The 17,575-nt window shown below is 35.0% G+C and overlaps 1 protein-coding gene across 1 annotated transcript in view; it reads right to left on the reverse strand.

The window, feature by feature from the left end:
- LAMA3 (laminin subunit alpha 3) overlaps positions 1-17,575 on the reverse strand; it is a 299,158-nt gene that overhangs the window by 194,671 nt on the left and 86,912 nt on the right. The window contains exons 9-11 of the mRNA XM_051970336.1: positions 6,946-7,036; positions 4,770-4,901; positions 1,926-1,991 (exon numbers count right to left, since the gene is read on the reverse strand). Coding sequence (XP_051826296.1) covers positions 1,926-1,991; positions 4,770-4,901; positions 6,946-7,036 — 289 coding nt within the window. The remainder of the gene's footprint in view (positions 1-1,925; positions 1,992-4,769; positions 4,902-6,945; positions 7,037-17,575) is intronic.

Raw genomic sequence — 17,575 nt, forward strand, 5'->3', positions numbered from 1 at the left:
ACAGAACTGCCAGAGTGCCACTCCTAAAGTATGAGTCTGACTATGTTCCTCTATCACTCAAAAAGTTATAGCGGTTCATTTTTTCATATGGTCACATTTTTCTCACTCTCTCAAAGTTCCAAAAAGTTAATCAGCAACACAATAAAATTTTTTAATACGATAAATTTTTAAAAGGTACAACCAGAGAGCCATGTGTGTGTCAGTATAGATTCGGGGATGCTGAAGTATTCTTGAGCCTCTGTCATTTCTTGGCCCCTGGTTCCAAGCCTAAGTCTTATCTGAGCTAATAATATCTAACCTCCTGACATTCTTAACCAATGTCAAAATTAAGGCGATTAGGCAGACTGAATTTGACAGAATATTTTTTCTTTGCCTTCATCTTGACGTTTCCCCTAAAATAGTAAAATATTCTCCTCATTATAAGACTCATTCCTTTCCATCTTCCTCTCCTTTTAGAATAAAAGAATCAGAGAAAATTAAAGCAGGAGAAATTTGGTCTAACTCATACCTGAATGGAAACACTTCCTACAGCTCCTTTTACTTGAAGACTTCTAGTGATGAGAAATCACTCCCTCCCAATCATGAGATAGAAGTGAATTGGATTTAAGTAAGGGAGGATTAGACAAAGTCACCAGCCTCATTTTCTTCTCCAGAGGTATCTGGCCAGATATAGATCAGGATGACTGAAGATGGTCCTGGATGCAGTGGGAGATCATGGCCTTTTTCAACAGATAAATGTTTTTCTACATACATACATACATATATACAACTATTTAGATATTATTCACTTCCTTCCAAAAGTAGAAAAATATTTAGATATTATTCACTTCCTTCATAATCTTACTAATTTTATGCATTTGAAAACATTATTTGAGAATTATATGAGAATAGTCAGTTCAACAGACTACCAAAAGGATCCATGACACACCAAAAAAATCATAATCCCTAGTAAGGAGAACAAATCTAATATCTCTTCCACATGACCAGCCTTCCAAAACTTGAAAACAGGCATTTCTTTTCTTTAACATTTCTTTGTTGTTTAAGTTTCTCTTTCTCTGGCTTAAACATTCCCAGTTCCACGGACCAGTTTGCACATAGCATAGTCTTCAAACCCTTCCCTAAATCATCTTTTTCAAATTCCTTTAGTGCTCAAATTTGTTTAACTCATGGTAACAAGGAACTTTATGTTCATTGCCATAAGTTAAGACCCATAGAGATGATAATCAACTAAAAGAAGTCCAGATTTATAATATATATTTTTGCCTTCCAATTTCTCAGTCTGTCATGGAGATGACTGGGTTTTTGAAGGCTGTATCTTGAGGCATAAACCTTGTTGAGTCCTATCAAGCTGCAAAAGAGAAACTACATTGATAACATAGTTGAATGTCGGTTGTCAAAGAAACTGGATCTTTTTAGAGGTAATTATCACCAAAATGGCCTAAATAATTCCTGAAGACCACTCCATTAACCTGATCTGTAATCAATGTCAGTGGAGGAATATTTTCCAACATTAATGAAATTGTAGATTACTGAAATTGAAATATTTTTGCATTCATGTTTCTCAAGAAATGTCTTTACTCAATGTTCTTTTTGAAACCAAAGTGCTTTTCTTGAGTTGTGTCTGTTCTATCATTTTATAAGAAGCTTTCAAAGTCTCCCTTATACCTTCTACTTTGTGTCTAAGTCCCCTTCCTGTTGTTATTCCATTCAACTGGAGGGCAAATGGAATGGGAGCAGAGGGCAAAAGGACAAGTGAACAGACAATAAATATGATCTAAACTATTTCCTTATTTAAAAAATAGAGAGACTATAATTAATCACCTACAGTATCTGCACACAGTAAGTGCTTAATAAATATTTGTTGAATAAATTACACATTAAGCTTAATACTGTTAGGAAAGGTAAGACAAGAGAGAGTTACTTGCCTTTTATTTCTGCAGCAGCAGTAGAAGCTTCTGGTCTTGGAGTAGAAATAGGATAAATAGGAATTCCTTTAAAAATGATTTATTTAAAAACAGGGAAAGATGAAATTAGAGATTACATCAAAAATTTGTTAATTTAGATAAATTGGGGATAAGGTCTTTTTAAATGCGTGAAAATTCTGAATAGTAGAACATTTTAAAAGAAATATAGCATTATTCATCTGTATCTAGTAACTAAAATCAGAGTAGCCAAATATTACCTAATAAAAGTCCTGCATTAATTATAGGAAAGATGAATGCTAGTGTTTCCCCCTACAAATAAATTAAATTTTGTTCTCTGTAAATGAACACTGAGAGCAAACTTTAAAATAATTTTTTTCAGTAGATAAACATACTCCTTGACCTTTTTTTAATTGTAGCTAACTTTAATGCAAATTTTATCAAATTATCACAAATTCTAAAGAAATAAAATCTCAAGTAATAAGATGTTATGTAAGGTGTCACTCAAAGAGACCAATTTATTCATATATCTCCTCTCCATACCACTAGATGCTCACACTCCATTCACTTTTTCCATTCCCCACTACACAATTCATTTTAGTATTTGGAATAGATTTCAAGTTCCTACAGTAAATTCAGGGGAATTTTTTTTTATTAAACTCATTTTTAAAAGGAGGAAACTGTAGGAAAGGGATATTAAATATATTTCCTGTTTTGAAAAAGTCCTCAAGAGATCTCTGAATACAAAGGAAGACTGAGATCCCATATGCTATAAAAACCTTAGCTTCTTAAACTGTGGTTCACAAACCTACCTAGGGTCTCATAATTAAATATGAGATTGTGAAATAATGATTTAAAACCAATAAATGTTTGATTTGTATATCTATTTTACATATCTGTGTAAATAGGGTCATGTAAAAATTTCTTGGGCAAAAAAGGGGTCATGAGTGGGAAAACTACAATTTAATCACTTGTAATTTCTCAGATACTTGGCACTTTGTCATTAACTAATGCATATGCATTTAATGTAGTTTTTTTTCTTTTTTTCCTTCCAAAAGTAGACAAAGATATTCTTGTATACAGATTCAAGTAAGTCTACCATTTACATAGGACAAAATAATTATTAAGCACACAGCCCACTGAAGAAAATGTTACCATAGTGCAGGATTGAATTCAATAGATCACCTCTGACTTAATTTAGTTATAAGTCCTTTCCATGAAGAGTGGGTGAGGCTCTCAAGAAACTTTTGACTTATATTTGATGTTTGATTTATTCCTTGAGAGATTAAGCAATGGAATAGGAATTCTTAATTTGTTTTCCTGCTACAATATTCCCTTCCCTTTGCCCTCATTTGAGAGTATAACAATCCTTTCCCAAAGGATTATTTCATGCAATCAGATCTAAAAGAAAACAATCTTACTTAAGACCATAACCACTCTGAAGGCCATTAGGAGGCACTGCTCCACTTGGAGACAATAGTGAGTCAGTGGGAAAATTGTCTCTCACACAAATACTTACACTTTTTATATGGCCCATAACTATTTCCATGGTCTCTTATAAAATTGCAGCATCTGGTCCTATTCCAATTACATTAAATATTGAACATAAACTGGGTCATTGAGATAATAATGTAGGACAGAAACCTATTTTTGAACGTTATAGTATGTTCATATATGATTATCTAAGGCTATTACAAAAAGTATCAAAATTATTTAATAGCCACTCATTACTGTTGGATCTTATAATTGTTTTAACTAAAACACACAACTTTAAAATACAAAACATGGATACATTTCTTTGAATAATTAGGCTCATTAAGGACAATCTAATTAGTTCTGAAAAAGGGCATAAATTTAAGGTCTAAGTTTAAAAAATCAAGCTATGAGTAAATAAGATTAATAAAATTAATAAAAATTAAAGCCAAACTGTGTGTGTGAAATACTCTCATACAACTTTTTTAAAAAATCCATCTGTAACTCTTTTTCTTTTAAATTTTTCTTACAAGAATTGTTCTACTAGAAAAGGGAAGTTAAAGAAAGAAATCAAAACAAAGGATATCAATAAAAGTTAAAAATTTCTAAAAATCTATGCATAATTTTTTTCTTTCTTATAAAAATCAGTAGAGGGGGAGAAAGGATGTAAAAAAATCAACAAATCATTTATAAAATATTCCCTATGGATCAGGCACTGTACTAAGTAAGCACTGGAGATACAAAAAAAAAAAAAAAAAAAAAGCAAACAAAAAGCAAAAAAGAAATAAATTTTAAAATTTTAATTGTTTAAAAATACACCTGCAAAGTCATTGTTATGATCTTCTGGCTATGAAAATACATTCGTTTTAAAGAAACTTCTTCTGGGAAACTTAGGTTCTTTACTTATCTTCTGATATATTTATAATAAAATCTCAATGCATTCTCCTTAATTTCACCAGTGTGTATGGCAAATAAACAGTTACTTTACTATACAGTGTAAACTATTAATATCAGGTGTTAATATCCTAAATTATCTGAAATACTCTTTTAAAGGGGTGCAACTCTTTTAACCCTTTCCCTAATCCACTAAATTCTGTACAACTGCAGAAATCTAAGTCATTGAAGCTCAGAACAGGAAGGGACTTCAGTGCATCTAGTTCAAACTCCACCTTAACAAGAATTCCTCTTACAAGATACTCAACAATTGGTCATCCTGAAGATCTAAGGTGAAAGTGAGTCCACATCTCCTGGCACAGTCCTTTTTTGGTTTGTTTTAGAGATTTCATTGTTAGGAAGTTATTGTCTAAGTCTAAATCTATTACTCTCAACTTCCCCTCTAAAAAGATAGTTTCTCCACAAACAATCCAAACTTACGCTGGCAAAATGGGAAGTTGTAGAATCCTTCTGCACAGCGCTCACAGTTTTCCCCTTGGAAATTCGATTTGCAAAAGCAGCGACCTGTGCCCTCTTCACAGCCATTTGTGTTCTCAGGGTTACAGCTACAGGCTGGACAGAGACCAAAGTTAAAAACAACAATAATTAATTTGTTGCCCTTTAGCAAAGCAAATACACTAAGTACAGATAATTTTCAGGCAATATTTAATACAGTGTCATCCTAATATCGTTGTTATTATTGTGGCTATTAATATTATTATAATTATTTAATTTTTCTTTTTTTTTCGCTGAGGCAATTGGGGTTAAATGACTTGCCCAGGGTCACACAGACACGAAGTATTAAGTGTCTGAGACCAGATTTGAACTTTAAAAGATCCTCTTGACTTCAGGGCTGGTGCTCTATTCACTGCACCAACTAGCTGCCCCTATTATACTTATTTTAATTCTTCAGAGGCAACAGGAGATAGAGAGTTGATGTGGGGATTCAGAAGAACTGTGTCTCAGATTCTTCTTCTGACACATTTTAGCTGTGTAACCCTAGACAAACTGTCTGCTGTTACATGGCAGATATGTACTGGCTGAGTTAATTTTTTCACTGAGAGTTTAGTACTTGATCAAATTGTGTATTGAATCCAAAAATTATCATTCTTATTGTACGAAGGAAAGCATCTAGCTTTTTTCTATTTTAGACATGATTCACGTCTATTAAATTTTACAAAGAGATTGTTTCTCAAACACCAAAAGTTTTTGTTGTTGAGTTGTGCAATTGTTTGATTCTTTGTGACCCCATTTGGGATTTTCTTGGTAAAAAATTCTGAAGTGGTTTATTATTTCTTTCTCCAGCTCATTTTTACAGGTGAGGAAACTGAGGCAAACAGGGTTAAGTGACTTATACAGCTAATAAGTATCTGAGGCTAGGTTTGAATTCAGGTCCTCCTGACTCCAGGATGGGCGCTCTATCCACTGCAACACCTAGTAGGCATCATGTCCTGCCCTAAAAAAAGTGTGTACATACATATATATGTACATATGTATTACTTTCAAGACATTAAATAAAAAGTGATTATCCAATTAAAGTAAACAAGTTTTTATTAAACATTTACCATGTGCCAGGATGTTCAGAGTTAAAAGTAAAACAGTTCTGGCCTTTAAGGATCTTACATTTTACAGAAGTGAAATAGCATGGAGTCCTTTCTAGGCTCTTTTCCTGACTCTCTGGACTTAGCCACCATACTATAGCTATTTTTTCACCCTACAATATCCCTTGATCTTGTGACCCTTCCCTCCTCATTGGTGGTTGCCCCTGAATAGGTACTTTTTCTGTGCCCCCATCTATTTTGCAGGTCTCTTTTCTGTTCCTTCCTCCCACATCAGAATATAAGCTCCTTGAAGGCAAGGACTTTTTCTTTTCGCATGTTTTTGTATTCCCAGAGCTTAGCACATCCTAACACATACAGAGCTTAACAGATGCATTTTGATTTGATATAAAATATTAACTAAAAAGGAATTTTCAGAGCAATGAGGAAGATTAGGGGAGGCATCCCAAAGCAGGTAAATTTTGAAGGAAATTAAGAATTCTAAAGAGCAAGGGGTGGGACTGTGTTCCAGGTATGAAGAATCTGAGACCAGCAAAGATGGCCAATGTGGATGAAATATAAAATGTGATAGAAAGTAACAAAGAATAAACCTAGAAAGGTATACTATACCCAGACTGTGACTAGATTAAAAAAAAAAACCAAAGAGATAAATCTATTTTATCCTAGAGTAAAGAAAGCCATTTGAGCTTCTTGAAGCTGAAGAGCAACATATTCAAATCTGTCCTCTAGAAATATTCATATAGAAGTTGTATGGAGGATAGCCTGGATAGTGGAGAGAAATAGGTAGAAGACCAATTTATTAATTAGTGCAGTAGGACAGACCAAAAATGATGAGAACATGAAAGATGATGGTGGCCATGTAAATAGAGAAAGGGTAGGGAGGAATATGAGATACACGTTGGAGGAAGAGGTGAAAAGTTTTGACAACTGATTGGAAATTAGAAGTGAATTAGAGAAACAGATGACTCGGAGGTTGCGAAAAAAGAGATGAAACTTGGATAGTTTTTCTAATGTCAGCTAATACTGTTGTGAAACAAGACCAATTAGAGATGACTTACGCATACAGCCATGGGGTGCTTCTACTGGAACATTGAAAGGACGGTAATAACCTTGAATGCACTTTTCACAGTTTACACCAGCTGTGTTATGCTAGAAAAAAATAAAAAGAAAGTTAAGGCAGGAGAACACCAAGAGAGTCCTGATTTTCTTAGGATCCAAACTGAAAGACTAGAATATGTTTCTATCATGTTCCCCTGCAGAGAGCAGTGTAATTTTTATTTTTTAGTAAATACATCTTATCTTGAAGCTCCTTGGGCGTCGGTTCATTCATCCATAAAATGAGGATGTTGGACTAGATGGCCTCCAAAGGTTCCTTCCACCACAGAATAAGCCGAATATAATTTAGAAAAAAACTTTTACTGAAAGAGTTTTCCAAAGCATAGATAATAGTTGTGGATAAGGGCATGCTAGTAAATATTTAACAACCTACTCTTTGGTAAAATAAAGTTCACATGACACATTTTTAATTGCTCCTAAGTCTAGATAAACAACAATATAATAAATCAAGCTCTAATCCATAGTGCCTGGTGATTTTTAAGGTGTAAGTGAACATTTTCACGTTGAAAATTTAATAAGCAGTTCTTGCTAGTTGTATTGATGTAGTTCCATAAACCCCTGGCTGGGAGTTACAACAATAATTCATTCTAGAAATCATAAAGTTTCCCCAAAGTGCTTCCATATTATTGATAGTATCTTCATTCTGAAGACCAGTTCAAACCCAGCATCAGATATTTCCTAACTGTGTAATCCTGGGCAAATCATTTAACCCTGTTTGCCTCAGTTTCCTGAACTGAAGAAGGAAATGGCAAATATTCTACCATCTTTATTAAGAAAACCTCCAATGGGGTCATGAACAGTTGAACATGACTAGAATGACTGAACAACAACAACAAAATGTCAAATCATGAATTTAGTTTGAAAGAAAAATATTTAAAATGTATATTTATATTTTTTCCAGTGCCTTAGAGAAGCAGGACGTGCCCACCCCTCCTGTACCCCTGGTTCTCATGTTATTGTTCTTTCTGCATGAAGACATTTTCAAAAGTTTCCATTACATAAATGGAAAAAGCCTGTATATGTGTCATCAGTAGAGTTCATGTTAAAATACATTAGGTCGGCTAATTATGTTTCTTTGCTAATGCTTGTAATTGCTATAAAATCAAATTACAGGCAACAGTTTCCAGGAATGAGACACCGTGAATTCAGTTCCATTCTACTTTTCTCTATTTTAGAAATAACTAGAGAAGTGTGTTCATTCTCTAATGAAAGAAATAGCAGTAGGAAGTTAGAACACATGTGACAATCTCTGGTGAACACAAGGGCCTACACAAAATGAACAAAAGCAGGACAGAGATCCTTTCTTCATTTTCTCCCCCAGTATGGAGAATTTTATTAATTTCAAAATCCTATTTATTACCACTCCTTGTCCTGTAGCTATAATTTGAATTATTTTTAATTCCCTTTAACAATGATCCAAAGCACTACATAATACATAACCTCACTGCACATTTCTTTTTCCATTGAAGGATATAAATGTTTCAAGTAAATATAAAACTCTCCAGGCCTCCTCACCCACAAAATATCAATGAATAACAGAAGCAGAGAGATTGGGTGGGGGAGGGAAGAAGGGATACTGAGAGAAAAAGACAGAAAGACAAAGAAAAAAAGAAAGACAGAAAGAGACAAAGAGACAGAGACAGACAGACTGCGCGCGCACACACACACACACATAGAGGCTGAGAGAGACAGAGAAAGACAGACAGAGGCAGAAACAGACAGCATACACACACATACACAGAGATAGACTGAGACAAAGAAACAGATACAGAGAAAAGTTCCTTTTTTAACCTTTCCAGAGGATATTTATATTTTAATAAGTGATTCTTTTTTTGATAATTTTTTTTATTTTCAAAATATGCAAAGGTAGTTTTTAACATTCATCCTTGCAAAACCCTGTGTTCCAAATTTTTCTCCCTCCCTTCTCCCCACTCCCTCCCCTAGATAGCAAGTAATTCAACATAGGTTAAACATGTGCAATTCGAGAAACTCCTTTTAATGGACATTCCCATTTCTCCTATCTTGCACAAGGTTACTTAATGAGGCAATTGGGATGAAAACTGGAGGAGCAGAAACAATGATTCCCACCACACACCAGACAAGTGACTACCTACACTCTGCTTGAAAACCTGCCTGAGGCAGCCAAATACCCCCTTTATTTCTGCTTATTCCCCTTCTCCCTTTTTTAGTTCTAAAGATTAGAAAGCTTTTCTTTACACCGAGGCTGAATCTGTCTCTCCAAAACTTTCACTTGAAGCAGCACAGCTAACAACAATGGTTTACAACAATTAATCAATAAAATCTCTGGAGTATTAAGAAGAAAACAAATTGCTTTTGAAGATGAAGAGCAAATACCACAATCTGCCTTTAGCTAATATCGGTGGTTATTTTCTGGGGCCTGTGGCAAAGCCTAGTGGTTATCATGGCATCATTTGGCATACAAATAGCATCATTTCAGCCATAGAAATTTCAGATGAGTGCAAGAATGCAGAAACATAAATCTACTAATCTGAATTTGTCTGATAAGCCCTTCATTTTTCTGTCAACAAAACAACCCCACCTTTAGATACATAGACCATCAATTTCATATTTTTTAAAAATTGGAACTGACGCTGTCACTACACGTGGAGGTCATTGTGTGGGCTACTCTCCCCCAGGTCTGTCACTAGCTGAGGCTCACATGCTCCACAACAGGACACATGGGGACTTTGTTCAGAATGACTCACCTGTCTCTCTTTGACTACAGCAGTTCATCTTGACTGGCCTAGAGAGTGTTTGCTTGATTGGTTGCTCTCCTTCATTCTCAAAGAGGACCAAAATATTAAAGTCTGTGTTAAGAGTCAAGTTAATGTGTCCAACTGTGGCTCATCAGTATGAACTCAGAATGCTCTGCCACAGGTCAGATCCAAATAGTCCCTGGGAACATTTGGGGGCTTCTCTAATTTTGTGCATCTCACATTTCCTTGGGGCTAATTAAATTCTACTTTGCTCATAGAGCACAGCATCTTCTCTAATGAGGGCATGCCGTGCTGGGTAGTCCTGCACCAGTGCCTCCCATGTCATAAATCAGTTTCAAAGTTCTTAAGAGAGACCCTGAGAGTGTCCTTGTATCGCTTTTTTCTGACCTCCTTGTGAGCCCTTGCCCTGTGTGAGTTCTCTGCAAAATAGGTTTTTTGGCCAGTCCAACAAAGTAACATTCTGTGCCATACAATTTGGCATTTTAGTTTGAAAAGTTCAGTGTCTGGTATTTTATCCTACCAGACGATCTTCAGAATCTTCCTAAGACAATCCAAATGGAAGCAATTTAGTTTCCTGGCATGATGCTGGTAGACTGTCCAGGTTCCACAGGGACACAGCAATGAGGTCATCACAAGGGTTCTTTCATTTGGCAGTCAATCTAATACCTTTCCTCTCCCACTCTTTCCTTTGGAGCCTCCAAACTCTGAGCTAACTCTGGCAATGAGTGTGTCAATCTCATTATCAGTGTGGACATCCCTGGATATTGCCAAGGTAAGTGAACTTGTCCACAGATTCAAAACTTCTCCATTTCCTGTAACCAATGGTTCTACATATGGTATGGTGCTGGCTGATGAAATACCTGTGTTTTCTTCGTGTTCATTATTAGGCCATATGTGGGCTTTTCCCACAATCTGACTCTTGCTTTATAGTTGTCCTTTACCCCCTAAATCTTCCAAGAACTGGGTGGAATAGGAAGGAAAGGATGTATTGTCATCCTCCTTTCTGTTCCCAAGCTAATTCAGGTAGTATTTAGTGTCTATAGACACCCATAGCCAGAGAGCCCATCAACCCAACCAGCTCATGGTTTTTCAGCTAAATAAATAATATTTAAAGTTAAAAATATCGTTAGGTCAAAGTTAGCACAAGCAGCAGAGAATCATACTTTGTTGCATCTCTGCTTTGGAGGCTGCATTGAGGACACAATCATCTGCAAACAAAAAACCATTCACCGACACTCTTAACTTTAGTTTTGGCTAAGTCTTTCCAAGTTGAAGATTTTACCATCAGTGGAATAGCTAACTTTGATTGAAGACATGTGACAACAAGGCTGAAAACATCATGCTAAAAAGCATGGGAGCAAGCACACAGCCTCGTATCACTTAATGTTGCACTGTCTGAGATCCTTCAGGTCTTCATCACAGTATTCACTCTGTGATCACCTCACTGTCTAAATGTAGAGAAATGTGGGATTTGCAATGATATTTTACATTTAAATTTACAAAGCACAAGCCTTGAAGGTTTGTTAATTGCTCCTAAGCAATATGCCTATAATTCAAATAGCTACTAATCAATGACTTGTAATGTTTTGAGATATCTAGAGCACCTAGGAGGCTGTGCTTCCCCCAGACATGACTATGGAAGTCTTAGAACATTTAGAATATAGAATCATTTGAATTGTACCCATTTCTAAGGTACAGGGAATTAGATTAACTGTCACTAGATCATCACATTGAGATCCTATATCTGCTATTGTGACTGGGAAGTAGCGCAGGAGAGCAGAGAGCAGAGCGAAAAGGATAGTGAACTAGCTCAAAAGAAATCAAAGCTGAATATGACCCTTTCATTCTTATTATCATCTTATATCTCTTCTGTGCTTTGTGACAAAACTATTTGAGAAGGTTGTCTACACTGAATGCCTCAACTTCCTCATTTCTTCCTCTCTCTTTAATAATTTAACTTCTGACCTCATCATTCCATCAAAATTGCTCTCTCCAAAGTTATTAATGAACTAATTGCCTAATCTAATGTATTTTCTCAGTCCTGTTTCTCCTTGACCTTTCAAAGTCTGTGACATTGTTAATTGCTCTCTCCTTCTTGATATGCTCTTTCCAAACATCTTTTCTTATTTTCCTCCTACCTTTCTTGAGGCTTCTGGTCTGTCTCCTTAGCCTCCATCAAGCTCATTGCCTCCAAAGGGCTCCATCCTGGATGCTCTTCTCTTTTCCCTCTATACTGCTTCATTTGGTGAGTTTGTCAGCTTCCATGGAATTAATTATTATCTCTATGATTATGATTCTCAAATCCACCTATCCAGCTTTACTCTATCCACTGACCTTCAATCTGTCTTTCAGACATCTCAAATTAGATGTCTACTAGCTATCTTAAATTCAACATTCCCCAAACTAACTTCATTGTGTTTTTTGAAACTGATCTCTTGGCTATTCCATAAACAAGACCCTCCATTTGTTCTCTCCAGGAATCTTCACTGGCTGCATCCTCTACCTGGAATATTCTCCCTCTTCACTGTCTGCTGATTATGCTGGTTTCCTTCAAGTTCCAACTAAAATACCACCTTCTACAATCTTTCCCAATTCCTCTTAATTCTAGTGTCTCCCTCTGTTAACTATTTCCTTTTTATCCTGTCTAGAGTTTGTTTGAACTTAATTTTTTTATTTATTGCCTCCATTAGATTGTGAGCTTTCTTGAGGGCAAGAACTGACCATCTTTTGCCTTTCTTCATATTTCCAGTGCTTAGTACTATATCTGGCACATAGTAAGCACTTAATAAATGCTTATTGATTATCAATTGACTATCAAAAATTAGTGGAGCTCTTCTTCCTTTTCCTATTAAACTGCATGCTATCCTTTTGTAATGTCTTTTGGTTCATTTTAATCTGATTTCATCTGCCTAAAAAGAAATTGTCAAAGACTATCCAAAAACATTTGTTCTCCAGATTTAGTAATGGGTTGTGTGTCCCTTTGTGAAAATTTTCTCAGCCAATATGGTTTTGCCTGTATATACATGGAATCCTAGGATAAATCCAAGCTGGGAAGACCTCAGATATTACCTAGTCTAACTAACTCATTTTAGAAATGATGAAACAACTTCAGAAATATTAAATCACTTTACCAAAGACATCTAGGTAATAAAAGCAGGGTTGAGATTAGAACTCAGATTCTCTCGTTTTTAATCTATTATTCTTTCTACTGAAATTGTTTTAGAAACTTGTATTTGACCCAGAAATACCACAATTAGGTCTGTATCCCAAAGAGCTCAAAGAAAAGGAAAAAGGACCTAATTGTACAAAAATATTCATAGCAGCTCTTGTGTAGTGGAAAAGAATTAGAAATGTCCAACAATTGGAGTTTGGCAGAACAAGTTGTGGTATACGATTATGATATAGTATACTATTGTGTTTTAAGAAATGATGAACAATATGCTTTTAGAAAAACCTGGACTTACATGAACTGTTGCAAAGTGAAGTGAGCAAAACCAGTTTAATACTGTACACAAAACAGAAATATTTTATGATTACCAACTGTGAATGACTTAGCTATACAGCAACCCAAGACAATTCTGAAGGACTTATGAAAAATGCTATCTACCTCCAGAGAGATCTAATGAACTCAATGGAGATTGAAGTATATTTTTTTACTTCATTTTTTCTTGTGGGGTTGGATTATTTTGATATGTTTTCTTTTGCAATATGGCTAATATTAAAATATGTTTTATATGACTTCACTTGATATTATATTGCTTGCCTTCTCAAGGAGGAGGGAGGAGTGGGATTAAAGGGGAGCATTTGAAACTCAATTTTTTTAAAAAGGAATGATTTTTAAGAATTGGGAAATATTAAATAAAGAAAAATATTTTCAAAAAAAAAGAAACAAGATACACATAGAAGATATAAAGAATAAAGCTAAATAAACTTTCCTGCTAAATTTAAATTGTTATGAATCGCTAATTTGATCTTTATTTTCCTTTTTCTGTAAGGAGAGGTGTTTAACATATCCTAGCAAATGACATATTTCTCAAGCTTTATCTTGTCTTCTATCAAGAAAATCAGCTAGTACTTGGAACATATGTAAATAATTGGTTATCTCCTTAGGCAAAAGAACAAACTTAGCACATATCCTCTAGAAAAAGATAACTACAAAAACAATTCCCACAATGTGATTTTTTTAACCATCTAGATAACTGATATCCCTCCATATTCTGCCCAGAAATTGCCCCACCTGTTTACATACTTGTTTTTGCATTGCTCCTATAAAATACTACTAATAAACTCTCTGCCTCCATTTAGCTATTAAACTGCCAGTCACTTGCAGAGTATTGCTATTTGCAAGACCATTGGCTTCTCCTTCTACCTCTCTCTCCTCAATATTTTTGCTCATGAAGTACATAAGAGAATCCTTCCTACCTCTTTCTACAAGAATAGATTTCCTAAAGGCAAAGACTAGCAAGCAGGAAACAATATCCACAGTATTTTGCTTACTTGTTCCCAACTATTTCTGTATTTGGTTGGAGAGGTTGTATTTTTTTTGTATTCACTTTATTCCTGGAGAGAAGCACTAGACTAGGTAGAGTCTTGTTACTTAAGAAGATTAGAAGAGAGAAAAAGAGAGGGGGGAGGGGGAAAGAAAGGGGGAGAAAGAAAGGAAAAGGAAGAGAGGGAGAGGAAGAGAAGAGGGAAGGGGAGAGGGGAAGGAAGAGAGAAAGGAGAAGAGAGGAAGAAAGGGGAGAGAGAAAGGAGAAGAGAGGAAGAAAGGGGAGAGAGGAGAGAAAGAGAGAGAGAGAGAGAGAGAGAGAGAGAGTTGGAAGGTAAGACACAAACACTAAATTGTTGAAAAAGCTAGATATCTTATCTGTAAAAGGCATAATTTCTATAAATTCACTCAAAACTAAATTGTAAATGGTCATTGGTATCTAGCCTCTTTAATTTGATCTTAAGCCCAAGATCATGACACCCCAAATTACATGTTATTCCTGAGATGGTTTCCTACTTCTTTATTTATAATCATATTGCAGTGATGGTGCTATCATTATTACTACCAGTAACTCACATAAATGTACTGTACAATTTACAATGTGATTTTTTTTTTACAATGACCCTATGAGGCTGGCAGCATAAAAATGATTTTCCTCATTTTAGAGAAGTGGAAGGTAATCCTCAGAAAAATTTATTGACTTACCTATAGTCATACAAATAATCAGATCATAGGATTTTAGGGTGATGAACTAGAGAGATTCAGTCCTTCCAGTTGTGAACATGAGGAAATTAAGGCCCTCAGTGGTTTGCCTAATGTCATGCATATAATACTGAGATTCAAACCTAGGTCTAGTTCTAATTCCAAATCTAGTTTGAGCCTGAATCCCAACCCAAATGTTTCAGTTGACTTTCAGTGTTCTTTATACTATATCAAGATGCCTTAAATCAACAACAGTTTTCATCCTTGTATTTCTGATAATGATCTTTGGCTGTGGCTGACGGGCAGGGCTTTTCTGATTCATGCTGGTACAAATTGGTAAATTGCCAGCCCACAGGCATATTATATCAGGAACAACAGTTGTACATGATAATGCTATTCAGATCAAAGAATCTACTGTTAGCAGGATAACTTGGTCAAAAAGACTGTTCCTCCTTGGACTTCATGGTGACAAAGTTCTGTTGTGACTTAGAAAAGTACCTTTCCTTAGAACCCAGAAAATGGTCATAATAAAGAAGGGGCATCTGCAGCTTTTACTCTTTGATGTAAAACATCTGGAAAGCAAAGGAGATCAGTGTGATTGAAAGTCATGGAGCAGAGAGAAAAATTGGCTCAGATATTCTCTCACTCAGGAAAGGGGCCCAAATCTGTATTTTAAATATGTCAAAAACAAAACAAATAATAAATATAAAAGCTAAGTGGAGATACTTCAGTCTTAAATATGATTTGTTACAATTTTACTAAAGGAAGAAAGAGCAAGAAAGGGTCTTTCCTTCTAGAAGTACTACATTTTGTGCCTTCTTGGGGATTTTTGAAGATAATATAACATTAGAAATACTTTTACTAAATAAAAGTCAAACTTCAGAATACACATTTTAAATTCAACAGATGGGGAAAATGCAACTTGCCTGAACATATTAGTAACTTCATGTGGACAAGAGAATCAAAGAGAAAAAAAATGTTATAAAGGCAGTACAAAGCATCATCTTCTTCTTCTGAAATTATATATGATATCTCTCCTGATAAAAATTTGAGCTCCTTCAGAGGAGGCCCTGGCTTTTTTCCCCTTTTTATTTGTATCATCAGTACTTGGCACATAGTAAATACTTCACAAATGCCTATTTACTAAAAATGATCCTGAAGAGATAATATGTCAGCCAAATTCTCTTTAGTAACAAAAATTCACTTAACATCATCCCCTATTTGAAGGATTCTGGTAAGGGCAAAGATATTACTTCCTCAAAGTCAATCAGTCTGCTCTATGTCTTTAATTTTATTATTCTGTACTTGAAAAACACCAATAAATATATATAAAGATAAAGAAGAGGTTTCAGTCAGAAACCTGGATCTCTATTACATATAAGCTTATTTTTGAAATTACATAATTCAAAAAGCAATATTTAAAGCTGTCATATTTGAGTTTCCCTCTGAATGTTCTTTTGTTCTTTTCTGCTCATATTTTTAAAATGATGACCCACTTTTCTTTATTTTGGCATCATTTTTTTCCACAAATTCTGCCTCTTTCTCTGTTCAACCCAACTTTTGGTTAGAGTTCTATCCATTATTAACTGTTTTAGTTCATGTAATTCTTTACAGGTTTCTCCGAAGTCAACTCTTTCATCATTGTTATATAGTACACTCCTATTCCATTATGTTCACATTACCATAATTTAGGGGCAGTTAGGTGGTACATATTAGAGTACTAGGACTGACTTGAGTTCAAATCCAGCCTCAAATACTTCCTAACTATATGACCCCCAGCAAATTACTTAACCTCTGAATGTCTTATTTTCTTCAACTGTAAAATGAGGATACTAGTACCTACTTTAGCAGATTGCTGTGAGGCTCAAATGAGATAATTGTAAAGTCCTCAGTACAGTGTCTTGCATATGGTAGATGTTTATTCCCTTTCCATAATTTATTCTGCCATTTTCTAATTCATAAGTACCTCTTTAGCTTCCAGTATTGCTATGAATAGTTTTATGTATGTGGACCCTTTTTTTCTTTCTTTGCTCTCTTTGGAATATATGTGTATAATAGTGATATCACTGGATCAAGGGTTATGTACAGCTGAGTGACTTTTTTGGTAATACTTTCCAGGGCTTTCCAGAATAACTAGACCAATTCAGAACTCTGCCAAAGGCTTCACTGGTGTTATCCTACATTTCTTTCCACCAAATGTTAGTTTACATTTCTTTTACTATTAATGATTTGGGGCATTTTTTCTAATGATTGTTGATAGCTTAGATTTCTTCATTAAGAACTACCAGACTTATGTTCTTATATATTTGAGGCAGTTCCCTATATATCTTGGATATCAAACTTTATTAGAGTAGGTTGTTGCAAAGATTTCCATTCTTCACAAAGTTCCCTTTTAATTTACATTGATATGAAAATGTCTTTACCTTTATGTGATTAAAATGGTTCATTTTATCTCCTGTGCTCTCCTTTGCCCTTTGTTTTCTTAAAAACTTATCGTCTATCAATAGTTGTACAAAGTATCTATTACCCCCTGGATCCCTGAATTTATAATGTGATTTTTTTTTATATTTAGGTCCCATGTCTCATTGTAGCCTATTGTGGTATATGATGTGAAATGTTAGTCTAAATCTAATTTTAGTCAGA

The sequence above is a fragment of the Antechinus flavipes genome, chromosome 1, assembly GCF_016432865.1.
Source record: "Antechinus flavipes isolate AdamAnt ecotype Samford, QLD, Australia chromosome 1, AdamAnt_v2, whole genome shotgun sequence".
Taxonomy (NCBI): Eukaryota; Metazoa; Chordata; class Mammalia; order Dasyuromorphia; family Dasyuridae; genus Antechinus; species Antechinus flavipes.